This window comes from Triticum aestivum, chromosome 3A (assembly GCF_018294505.1).
Source record: "Triticum aestivum cultivar Chinese Spring chromosome 3A, IWGSC CS RefSeq v2.1, whole genome shotgun sequence".
Lineage (NCBI taxonomy): Eukaryota > Viridiplantae > Streptophyta > Magnoliopsida > Poales > Poaceae > Triticum > Triticum aestivum.
Window position 1 is genome coordinate 709646180 of NC_057800.1, and position 13129 is coordinate 709659308.

Below are 13129 nucleotides of genomic sequence, written 5' to 3' on the forward strand. Positions count from 1 at the left end.
TCTAACAGGGGTGGCAGCAAGCAACCTTATAAGAGAGAAGAAATTTGAAATGAGATGGTTGGCAGAAGAATCAGTAAATGAGATTATTAACACGGCATGGCAGAAAGCCGTGCACCGTGGCCTGTGCCCTACGATCACCGATAAACTCGCGGCTATTCACACTGATTTGCATGACTGGGATCGTAGGGTTTTGAGGAAACTGCAGGCGAGATTAAAGTCAGCTCGCCGAGATCTTGAGAGAATAATGCGGGGTCCCTACTCAGACGAAGCATGAATGAGGCACAAAGAACTGTCGGTGCTCATTGAAAACCTTTTAGAGCAGGATGAAATATATTGGGCTCAGAGAGGTCGCGTCCGATGGCTTAAGAAAGGAGACCGAAACTCTTCATATTTCCAGCAATGTGCCTCAGCTAGAAGGAGACGGAACCTAATAAAAAAACTGAAGAATGAAAGTCAGAATTGGGTTGAAGGCAATGATAATTTGAGGCCTCTGGTCCGAGAGTATTTTAGTAATCTTTTTACCTCAGCAAATGGAGAGATTAGCACTGATCTATTATCTTCTGTAAAACACCGTGTAACACAAAATATGAATGAAATTTTGGTTGCCCCGTATACCAGTGATGATGTGCGCAAAGCCCTCTTTCAGATTGGTGATTTGAAGGCGCCCGGGCCAGACGGGCTGCATGCAATTTTCTTCAAGAGGTTCTGGCATATAATGGGGATGAGCTTACAAAGGAAGTTTTGGAGGCAATAAATAGCAGGCATATTCCGGCTGGTTGGAATGATACGAATGTGGTTCTAATACCAAAAGTAGACTGTCCAGAGGTAATTTCTCAATATAGGCCAATTAGCCCATGCAATGTTGTTTACAAAATCATCTCTAAGATGATAGCTAATAGGTTGAAGAGCATACTACCAGAAATCATTTCCCCTACGCAGAGTGCCTTCGTGCCCGGGAGGCAGATCACAGACAATGTTTTAGTAGCTTATGAATGTTTTCACACGATCAAGAAGAAGACACATGGGAACTCTGGCTTCTGTGCAGTAAAATTGGACATGAACAAAGCTTATGATAGAGTTGAATGGGGCTTTTTGGAAAGAATGATGCTGAAGATGGGGTTCCAGGAACAATGGGTGCACCTAGTAATGGAGTGTGTGTCCTCTGTCAGATACAAGATACGGTTCAATGACACAGAAACAGAAGAGATTGTTCCATCAAGGGGGCTGCGCCAAGGGGACCCCCTCTCCCCATACCTTTTTTTGCTCTGTTCTGAGGGGTTATCCAATTTGTTGGCCCATGAGGAAGAGATTGGTAACCTGGAAGGGATAAAGGTGAGCAGAAACGCCCCTATGATATCTCACCTACTCTTCGCGGATGATTCCCTAATTCTTTTGAAAGCTAATTTTCAAAGTGCAAACACTCTGAAAAGAGTTCTTGATACTTACTGTGAAAGTTCAGGACAAAGGGTAAGCAATGCCAAATCGAGTGTGTTTTTCAGCCCTAATACACCGGTTGGAGTAAGATAAGAAATATGTGAAGAACTGGATATAGCCACAGAAGCTCTCTCGGATAAATACTTGGGGCTGCCCACCTTGGTGGGCGTGGATAGGAGCGATTGTTTCCAACATCTAATAGACAGAATTTGCCAGAGGCTCAAAGGGTGGAAGGAGAAGTTTCTCTCCATACAGGGCAAGGAAATTCTCTTGAAATCAGTGGCCCAGGAAATTCCTTCATACGCTATGTCAGTGTTTAAACTCCCTAAAGGAATTTGCAAAACTATAACTGATGAGATTGCTGGCTTTTGGTGGGGAGATGGTGAAGAGAGGAAGAAAATGCATTGGTTTGCGTGGTGGAAGATGTGTGTACCGAAGAAGAAAGGGGGATTAGGATTTAGAGACCTTCACAGTTTTAACCTTGCTTTACTAGCAAAACAGTGTTGGCGACTAATCCAGAACCCGGACTCTCTCTGTGCACGTGTACTAAGCGCAAAGTATTATCCAGAGGGGAATATTTTGAAGGCAGGCCCAAAGATAGGCTCGTCGTTCACTTGGCAGAGTATTGTTGCAGGGATTCAAACCTTCAAAAGGGGATGTATATGGCATGTGGGAACAGGAGCACAAATAGATATATGGCAGGATCCTTGGATCCCTTCCAGTCCCTCAAGAAAAGTGATTACACCCCGAGGAATGATCATGCTAAGATATGTGGAGGAACTAATAGACCCTCACACCGGACAATGGGATGAAACCCTTATCAGAGATGTTTTCTCTCCTGTTGATGCTTATAGGATACTACAAATACCTCTTAATGTTCAGTTCATGGAGGATTTTATAGCATGGAGTTACACGAGATCAGGGACCTTTTCGGTCCGGTCAGCTTATCACAAAGAGTTTGAACACCAGTACGGTCACCGCCTTGCAAGATCTGATGGGCAAGGGAACACCCAGGAGGAGGCAATATGGCAAGAAGTGTGGAATCTTAAAATCCCTGGTAAGATAAAACATTTTGCTTGGAAGGCTTTGAATGGATCACTACCCTGCTACGGAATTCTGGCAAACAGACATATCCCGCTAATCCCACAATGCCCAGTCTGCTCAGTGGGGTTGGAAGACATTCAGCACTGTCTGTTTACATGCAGGAGAGTTCAAGAAATATGGTCAGCATTGGGGGTCCATAACACCATTATGGAGGCTGTTAGACAGGACCGATCTGGATCAGTAACTGTACAGATTCTAGCTCGAACACAGGGCGTATGTGAGGGATTGCCCACGGCCGAGTTAATTTTTGTGGCTTCGTGGTACCTCTGGTGGCAGAGGCGCCAATATGTGAGAGGAGAAGAGGTCCAAACAGCTGACAAATCAGCTGTATCTATCAGAGCTTTGGCTACCAATTTCCTCCGAGCGTACTCAAGCAAATTTGTGCAGAGGAAGCATGATCATATGTGGAAACGCCCAACTAGCGATGTGATAAAAGTGAATGTGGATGCATCGTTCCTACCTGACACTCTTTCAGGAGCAACAAGTGCTATTGCTCGGGACAGCAGGGGGAACTTCATAGCGGCAGCCACATGGTATCTACCTCAAATCACTAGCGTGGATTCAGCTGAAACCTTGGCGATACGCAATGGACTATATCTGGCTGGCAGGCTCGGTTGCAACAAAGTACAGGTGGAGTCTGATAACAGTTTTGTGGTGCATTCCTTGCAGAACCCAGAGTCGTACACCGGACCAAATATAGCAACAATCTCAGAGTGCACGCAACTTGCTCTCGATTTTGCAGATACATCATATTCACACTGCTTTCGTGAAGCAAATGAGGTTGCTCATATCTTAGCTAGTAATTCTTGTAGCAATAGAATTTCCTCGTTTTGGGAATCTACTATCCCGGACTTTATTTCTCATGCTATTGTAAACGATCTGTCCATCATTTGAGGAATAAAGTCTTGATGCTTCAAAAAAAAACTTTTTCTTCAAGAAGGCCAACTTTTTCTTATATTTGCTAAAGTCTGTAAGTAAAATATCAACATGTATAATATCAAATTATCATTGTTTCTATGAATAAATATTTTCACATTTTATTTACTTAGTACTGTGTATATTGATAACTTTTCTGTAAACAGGTCGCAAATAAAAAATGTTAGTTTTGGAAAAATACCACACCTTACGAAAGAAATGAATGATGTGAATAAGTTACGACTTAGCACTTGCTATACACGGATGGGAAATCTCTTCTCTGATGGTTTTACAACCATGTTAGGTCTATTACAGTCAATGTGAACAACATTTAGTAATACCGCTTGTCACTGATGGGTGCTTAGTAAGATTTCTAAAGGATATCTATCAAACCGGGAGGGGGGTGGGTAGGGTTTGGGATGCATCATGATAATCTACCAATGCATCAAGAGTGTGTTTGGTTGAGAATTATGGAAAAGCTGATGTGAGTTGTGAGTTACGAGGTGGATCTTCTGAACTAACAACTGTGGAAAAGCTGGATTCGTCTACCATTGTCGAAGGGCATGTGGAGATGTGTCTCCGACGGATCTCGCGAGATTCGGTCGGCGGTTTTCTTTGGTGGATCTACTCGGATCCAATTTTTTTAAAAAAAATTGTTCATGTGTCTTTAGGTTGGATCCTTCCATTCTAAGCTTCTCTTCATCGGTGGCGGTTGCTTCTCATGCATTGGTCCTATGTTTCCTTAGCACGATGACTTTCCAACTGTCTACTACAACAAGATGTGTCCAGCTTCGGTGAGGGAGGGGCGATGAAGACGGCGCTCCTTCGGCTCGCTTTAGTGCTTGTAGTCGTTGCTAAGTGGTCTATGAATCTGGATGTAATTTTTTATTATTTCTTGTGTTTGCTATACTGCCATGATTGAAGATGAATAGATCAAAAATTAAACGATTTGCCACGTCAAAACCGGATCAAAATTTTGCTTAGTGTTTTTTGCCACTGTCAAATTTTCGATGCAGTGCAAACAGGGCCGTCTCCAGGATTTCAGGGCCCCGGTGCGAAATAAAAGAAAATTGCCCTATGGCTGACCAATTCCCATGTCATCAAAGATGATATCACTCTATGATCTGCTCTTGCATGCACTGCTGAGCAACCAATTATGTGAATCACATCATACTGAAGTACTTAAGTCTGCACATTTGTGTGATACGAACAACGAATATAAAATAGGGCCCAATTTTTTAAAATCATACTACCTTTATTTTATTTTTTAGGTGCATTAACCCTTTTATGAAATTTCAAAATACTAAGTATATATTTTTGTTGGGTAAAATAGTGAATGTATTTGGATTATTCATTGATTTCCTAAGTTGCTAGTGGGTTGTTTCCACTTGAAGCCTACAGTAAAAAAATCCCCACGGATGAAGGGATCTCCTTTCCTCACTGATAATTTCCTTTCCTACCTAATCTTCATGCATGCAATTACATGCCAGTCAACAGATCCGGAAAAAATGGCGTGTTGCGCCCGGAAAAACTGCTGGCATAAGCACGGGAGATAATCAAGCAAACTGCGGGATCGTGCGCAGAGTAGGAAAGAAATTGCTGGCCACTAAGATCATGCGGGACATTTCCAGTTCAAAAAAAAAAGAACATGCGGGACATACCAGATAATTAGCAGTAGATTTTTTTTCAGAATTAATTAGCATTAGATTAGTGCGATATGGGGCCCCAGATTTTGGGGGCCCCTGTGCGGTTGCCCACCTTGGCCACCTTTGTAGACGGCCCTGAGTGCAAAGTGTCACGTTTTGTAAAGTGGTGGTTTTTCGACAGCTGTGACGCCAAAGTGGTGGTTTTGTGCATTTTACTCGGCTGAGGCATCTACAAGTTCATTGAGGAAAAATTAAGGTTTGTACTAAATTGCGCCAGCGCCTTTCTTATAAACTAATTATCACGTTGTAACGTTCGATTTGATTTTCTTATTTTGGGGAGACAAGGATGAGTGTTAAGAAGTAGTGATCACCATGATCATCATGTGACGAACCATGCTCGGGAGGAAGGCTGCATTTCTTGTCTCCATCAGAAGACTATCCTATTTAGTATCGCAATGTTTTTAATAATCATAGCAAGTTACTGTTAAGCATCACTTCTGCGTTTCTCTGTTTAAGTTTATGGGTTTGTACTATTCCTGCAGATGCAGCTGCACTTTATCTTGATGAACCGAAGTTGTGATACCACCACCGTATATGCTTGAATGTGCTATCGGATGTGTCAGTGAGTCATCATCATACTTGAAATAAATCTATCGTCCGTTGATCTGGCATAGTAATAGTACTGTCCATTTGGCCTTGCATTTTATTTGTTTAAAAATTACTGACTTAGCTTTTTTTGGTAATATTAATTTTTCCCTAGAAGTATTTACCGAATCCAGATTGCCTAGTTTTTGCAAATACTATGCCTGACAACTAATCTCGAAGATTTCATCAATTTCAGACGGGCATTAGGCTACGTTGTTTTTTGAATGGTCGGCATTCAGCTAATTAGTAGTAGTATATATGAAGACCTTAAGAGGGTGAGGGACATTGAGAATCTCAGATTTTGTGAAATCAGTTGAAGCAAAACACAGAGAATGAGCCCCGCTACCTGCTGACTTTGTTCCTTTCTGGAACAATTTCAGGTCTGCACCCATTAGGTCATAACTCATAACTCTTATTATTTGACCAATTAGATTCTTACATTATCCCTCCTCAAAGTTATCTTGCGAGTCATACAATTTATACAAATGTTTTTTCAACACAATCCTGATGAATTGACATAAAGAATGGTGTTCCTTGTTTCCCTTCTCTAACTACATACTTGAGGGTCAGGGCTATCTTGGTTCGAATTCTGTGATTGTCAACTTATTGAATGATGGATTTGATTTGTTCGAGTCATCTAGTAGGTCATTGAGATCACCATGGACATGGTTCTCATTATTCAACCTAAATAGAAAAGCAGGCCTGGAAGGAGCAGGCAAGGTAGTAGACCTTCCAACAAGCATGAGGATCACATTGGAGATGCCGGGTCTATCACTTGGACTCTCTTGAACACATAATAGTCCAATGTGTACACAGTTGAGAACCTCACTTTCAGAATAGTTGTAGTGCAATGATGGATCAACTATCTCAGCTTTTCTCCCCCTGTTCCAGTTCTCCCATACCTATGCACAAACAATTACTCGTCAAAAAAGCTTACTATAACATCACATTTTGAGACTGGAAATTAACTGAATATAAAACTGACATAGGTTAAAAGATGCTCAGCCATCATTGTTTCAGACGATACACTGTTTCTCCTCCCCGTCACGATTTCTAGAATGATCATTCCAAAGCTGAACACATCTGATTTGGTTGAAACATGTCCAAGAACCGCATATTCTGGTGCCATATATCCACTGCACTAGAAAATGGTTAAGCGTTGCTTCTTTTGTGAACGTGGCACTTATGAACTTGTGATAAGATTAACTGAATCCATAACTTACTAGGTTCCAGCTACTCTTCTTGTAATATGCTTTGTATGATCACCCTCAAAAACACTTGCCAAACCAAAGTCAGAGATCTTTGGATTCATACCCATTTCTAGTAATATATTGCTTGGCTTCAGGTCTCTATGTATAACTTTTATACGGGACTCGTCATGTAGATATGCCAAGCCTCGAGCAATACCACAAATGATCTTGTATCGTGTATCCCAAGCTAATTTTCCACGCTTTTCGTCATCTAAAAAGGCATCATAATCCAAATAAATCATGTGACAGAAAAAGTAATTGAAAACATGCACAGTGGGACTAACGTCAAAGTGGCAAAGATGTATGTCAAAGAGAAACTTAGACAATGCGATTACTCTACCAATGAACATAACAAGTTATCTATGATTGTAGAAACATTGGTTTGCCAAGTTCCTGCTCATGTTAAATAAATATATAAAACCAGACATCGAAGAATTCAAATTATGAGTTTGTTCTACTGATGTTCATGCAAAGATTTGTTTAATTGACCTGAACCAATGTTTGTATATATGTGTTACCACATCGAATTTATTTTTATTTGTAATTTGTATAGTAGCTTCACAAAATGCTTGATTTTATTTTATCTCAACCATTTTCATTATTTAAAGAACATTGTAATGATGACGTCAGTACAACTAGTATTTTTCAATCCAAAGTTTGCTTAGAATTAGAAATAAACTAGAAACTCCAGTACCGAAAATAAAGGCATCAAGACTTTTCTTTGGGATATATTCATACACAAGTAACTTGTCCTCTCCATCGAGGCAAGCGCCTATTAACTTCACCAGATTACGGTGCTGAAGCTTGGCAACTAATAGCAGCTCATTTTTTAGCTCAGGAAGGCCTTGTTTTGATACTTCCGATAATCTTTTTACTGCTATTTCTTGTCCATCTGGCATCATACCCTGAAAACAGAAACTTAAATTAATATATTTGTTTACAAAGGAAGTACATGCTAGCTTTGAAATAGGGTTGAGAAGCCACAAGTCAAACCCAGTCTGTAGATCAGTTTTGAATGACAGAGATAAAGAAGAAGTGAGATTTTAAAATCCTATCTCAAACCCACTCCACTAGAAAGTGGAGAGTACATAAGTGTGAAGTGGGATTTTAGAAAATGTATGCCATCTAAGGTAGCTAATGTGTACTATCCTTTTAATGGATAGTTCTCATTATTCATGAAAGAAAATATGGTGACAATAGCAGGACGCTGTAAACAACTAATCCTGGGTTTGTTGCTGGATTTACCTTATAAACTTGACCAAATCCTCCTTCCCCCAGTTTATTTTCTTCAGAAAAATTACTCGTTGCTGTTCTTATTACTGATGGGTCCAGTAGCACCGATTTAATATCTTCAATATCTTCTGAACAAGCTGTATCTGCATATATGATACAAAGAATTGACCATTGGTCTTTTTCCGCAGAGAGCTAGCAGAACATCAGTTACGAAAGATTAAATTTATGAAATGGCGACATGGATGCTTCCACTAGTAGTTACTCCATATATGTAATGTAATGGATGCTTGCATGTATGATTAAATTTTCTGCATATATGTAATGGATGCTTTATGAAAGGCTGAAGACAAGTTCGACTGCATATTTCAATTCAACAAAGTTATAGTGATCCCAGTAGACAGTAGTGTAAGGATTACTTACATGATAGTGTCTTCTTCGGACTCGGTCTCTTTATCCATATGTAAATTGATATAGCTGAGATTAAACGAAGACTTGTTACCACTGGAAGGACGATTGGCAGGATTGCAGGGCTACTGCCATTTCTTCTTGGGTTGCTGCTGTTTGCATTTGAGCCATTGCCATTTCCGTTGGCCGCAGTACCATTTACTTTGTCTGTGCACATGTAGAAACTATCAGACTTATGGTCAACAATATTTTTCTTCTGGAAATAAGCAGGATCATACCGGAAGTTGGCGGCGGAGTTCCGCCAGCTTGCCCTCCGCAGCCCAAATAGGGACGCTCGCCGGCGATATTGCCAGGCGGGTCGTAGTTGCAGGTGATGAACGTGCCCCCGCCTTCGCAGGTTACGCTCGCGCAACCAACTCTGGTTGAGTTGGCCCAGACAAGCTGGGTGTACTCCCCGCAGGCCTGCCCCTCCTTGCACGCGTTGCTTGCGCAGTCGTACTTCTGCTTCTCTCCGAGCCAGGAGAACAAGGCGTCCGAGACGGTCCAGCTGATGCCTGTGCCGCCTTGGAAGATGTTCTCGCCATACGGCCCGCCGGAGGAGACTTTGCGGCAATCGCCCTTCCTCTTCTCCGCGTAGCCTTCGGCGTAGGCCGCCACCGTGCTGTCCCACGAGAGCATGCCCACGCCAACGCCGGCTCTGGCCGCGTTCTGGAGGTTGAGGAAATCTTGAGGTGAACTCTGCGCTGCAACGCCAAAAGACACGGAAGATGTCTTCTTAAGCAATAACCATGGTTTTAAAGCTACTAGCAAAAATGCCCGTGCGTTGCAACAGAAAAAAATATATCGTCACATCTCCTAAAAACACATATAAATTGATAAATATCAAACTGAAAAATAATTACAATGAGCAAGCAACGTGCTTCGCTATGGAGAAAACAGTCGAACCTTCTAGCATAACATTAATTACTTTTTTCGGTTAGCATAATATTACTTAGAACATATAGATGTGGTTAGTGTCAAGAATTCATGTACTCCTTCTGTAAACTAATATTAAATCACTAAAACTTTTTTTTTTCGAAAAGAGGACTCCCCGGCCTCTCCATCAGAACGATGAATACGGCCACATTAAATCACTAAAACTTAGTGATTTAAAATGTCTTATATTAGTTTGCAGAGGGAGTGGTAAATGTGACAAACAAAAAGTTGAAATTACCTTAGGTGAGAATCTTCACTCGAATCACTCGAACGAAGGAATTAAGTCAACCCACCACCTAAAGGCGTGACCGCCACTTTGTGTGCAAACATCTCCTGTCCATCATCATCTTTATATCCATGTGGCCCATAAAAATCCTTTGACACGACGCAACCTCCATAACCGTACCATTGACCACTTCCTATTACGTGTTTCCAAAAAAAACTCTATGCAATTCGAGTATTTCCTACACAAAGTGATTTATAGCTTTCCTCTTGAGATATATACATACGGTTTTTATTTTGCAGGGATATACATACGGGTTTCCTAAGGCACATCTAGAGGATGCACATCTAAGTTTTATACCAATGATTTTACGTGCAGATTCGTGCGGCTAATTTTCCTTTTCCTTTTTATACAAAATGTGTTAAGTTAATAAGTACATCATATTTCAGGTATGAATGACTGAATACGAAGCAAAACCTCCACAGCGGAACTGCCACCGGATCATGCATTTAGAATTAGATTTCTATGGAGTTGACATTAAATTAACCATATTTACAGCCTGTGAATATACCAGTGGGACTGGAAACAATTATAAATTCAGTGAAGAAGATGTTGAAATAGCAATGCGAATATACCACCATATATCTCTAAAACCGAAACTCCTGCACATATGGGCTACACCAGTTGACAAGCTATGCATCATATTTTTCTCCAATTGAAACGCAGAAGAAACAATGATGAGCAAAACAAAACAAAAATAACGGGCTGACCAACAAAAAATCAGGGCTGACCAAGACTGCTAATTTGCGCTAAGCTTGACCTAGGTTGCTGAACGGACGAATCCAGCTGGTTAAGCAGCCATGCTGTGGTGGTGGTCACCCATATACTAATTAACATTAACATCAAAAGTGATTTTAGTCTCAATTGTGCGAACATACTGTTCTGAAATTTTCTTCTAGCTCATTATAGATGGTTAGATGATAGAACACACCGGACTCGCATCTAATTTCACAGAGAAAGTAGACATATATACAAAGAAAAGTATGTACGCAGTATTGGCGGCTGCAACATCCTCAGTGCCTTGCCCCTACCCCAGCGCTCCTTTCCCTTCTTCCTCCCCGCAGCCTCTCTTCTTTGGTTCCTCCTCCCCTGCGTCCTCTTCCTCCCCCAACATCTCGCTTCTTGGCTCTCCATCTCCCGTTTCCATCTGCTTCCGCTCCTCACCGCTGGACCGCCGTAGGATTCGCCACCGGCCAGGCACCTCGATCCCGCCTCCATAAACACCAGCAGCGCCTCGTCTCCCTGCTTGCGGATCATAAAACCCGCGTTCTCTCCCTCAATAACCGCCTCGTGGGTCGTGGCTGACAAAGGCATCAAGGGCCTCGTTCTCGAGTCACTCGACTGCACCTGTGATGGGCTCCGGGAGTGCGCGACCACGATGGGCGAAGACGCCATGCAGGAGGTGACTCGAGGCGGGGGAAGGTCGGGCCGACGCCGATGCATGGTGGCTAGGAGGCGAAGCAGCAGTACGGCGTGAGGAGGGATCGTGGGCGCTGAGATCCATCCTGCTGTTTCCCTCCACCGCTCGTCGGCAATTGAACGCCCTCCTCCATCGGGCTAGGTGTTGCTCCGAAGCGTTGCCTCGTGGTCGCTTCACCTGGGCCCATATGGCCTATCACGGCAGGCTCCACAGCGACGATGGGAGCAGTCCTTCTAGGAGGATCGTACGCACACACCAGCACGGGTGAAGAAGAGGACAATGTATGAAGAAAACAACGGACAGACGGACAAACCGGAGACTCAATCCGTACTTTATTATTAGGGAAAGATAGCGTTTAGAAGAGGTCTTGCGATAAGGGTCTTTTGTCCAAACACATGAGTAAATATTTTATATAGCTCGTTATAGCACCACTATAACACGCTATAGCATTTAGAAGAGGTTCGTCGTTAAGAGGCTTATCGTGCTATTTAAAACTTTGGTAATAACTGAACGGCAACGAAAAGGTGATCGTTTGAAGCTATTACCTGAGCGGTTGAACTGGCCGCAGCCGGCATACGGCCGGACACCCGGCACGTTCCCTCGGGGGTCGTACTCACAAAGGATGAACGTACCAAGGTTCCCGTCGCAGGCCACGGCGGCGCACCCGACCCGGGTGGTGTTAGCCCACACGATCTGCGTGTAATGAGAGCAGATTTTTCCCGCGGCACACGAGCCGTCGCTGCAGTTGTAGTACTGCTTCTCCTGGACCCACACGGCCACCGCGTCGCTGGCCGTCCAGTTACCGCCCTTGTTGCCCCAGAATATGCTCTCGCCATAGGGCCCGTCGGAGTGCACGAGCTTGCAGTCGCCTTTCCTCTCGCCGGCGTATCTCTGGGCGTAGCCTGCCAGGGTGTCATCCCACGCCAGCGGCGCGACTCCCACGTCGGCGCGGGCCGCGTTCTGGAGGTCGGCGAAGGTCTGGGCGGAATATTGGGCGTCGGCCGTGGCGGCACCGGCGAGCATGGTGACCACGCACTGCAGTAGTAGCAGCGAGGCGGCCGCAGCTGCCATCTAGGCTCCGTGACTTATTTTTGCTTCTCCAACAAGGATGGTGTACTTGTTCTTGTTCCTGTTAGAGGAAGGTTCCGACTTGCCGTGGTAAACTCGCTGATGACGATGGAGACGTGGTAGACTGGTATGTGGCCGTCCAAGGGTTAGGCCTGGTGGTCACCGGGAATGCCTTGCCAGCGCTGTACCGTGTAGAAAATTGCGACCCTATAACCATGGAAAAGTCATCAGAAGGAAAGCCCAAGCGTTCGGCTGGTCTTTGCGTTACGTGATATTCCTGTGGGATTTGGACTTCAGATTTGGAATGACCTATTGGGTCGATTGGCACCACGAGTTTCGCTGGAACCGGCACCAGAAGAGATGGCGTGCGACGACGTGTGATGGCGCGTCTCCTACGCCGCCGACCTCGTGACGGGCAAGCTCACCTTCTCCGACGGGGTTCTCCTCCTTCAACGAGAGGCTCTTCGTCTGGTGCTGGTGGACGTACGCGGCGTCACGATCGATGCGCGCTTCCTATGGGAGGGTGAGTCCGTAGACATCGGAGACATCATATCCTTTTCTTGCCATTTCGCGAAGATCCGAGATCGATTGCCGCTGACGAGACCGGTGCCGCCGCCGACGCGGGCACCGATCAACAAGGATGCGGCACACGGGCGGTACACGGCACGGCATGCAACCGCACCGACGCGGGCTGATGCGGGCCCAAGCTCCCCCACCTACCCATCCATGGCGGATGTGCGACACGTGGGGG

The 13129-nt window shown here is 44.0% G+C and overlaps 1 protein-coding gene across 2 annotated transcripts; it reads right to left on the reverse strand.

Moving 5' to 3' along the window:
* Nucleotides 1-6147: 6147 nt before the first annotated feature.
* Nucleotides 6148-12399, reverse strand: LOC123063389 (cysteine-rich receptor-like protein kinase 10). Of its 2 annotated transcripts, XM_044487153.1 has the most exons (8): nt 11856-12399; nt 8911-9375; nt 8648-8839; nt 8240-8370; nt 7689-7899; nt 6968-7205; nt 6730-6880; nt 6148-6646 (listed from the first exon to the last, which is right to left on the reverse strand). In XM_044487153.1, exons 1-8 carry the CDS (start codon nt 12379-12381, stop codon nt 6317-6319), a joined length of 2244 nt encoding a protein of 747 aa, XP_044343088.1. In that variant the 5' UTR covers nt 12382-12399; the 3' UTR covers nt 6148-6316. The 2 variants fall into 2 exon arrangements, with proteins under 2 accessions (XP_044343088.1, XP_044343089.1); XM_044487154.1 differs by lacking the exons at nt 6148-6646; nt 6730-6880 and having other exon boundaries at nt 7733-7899.
* Nucleotides 12400-13129: the final 730 nt, after the last annotated feature.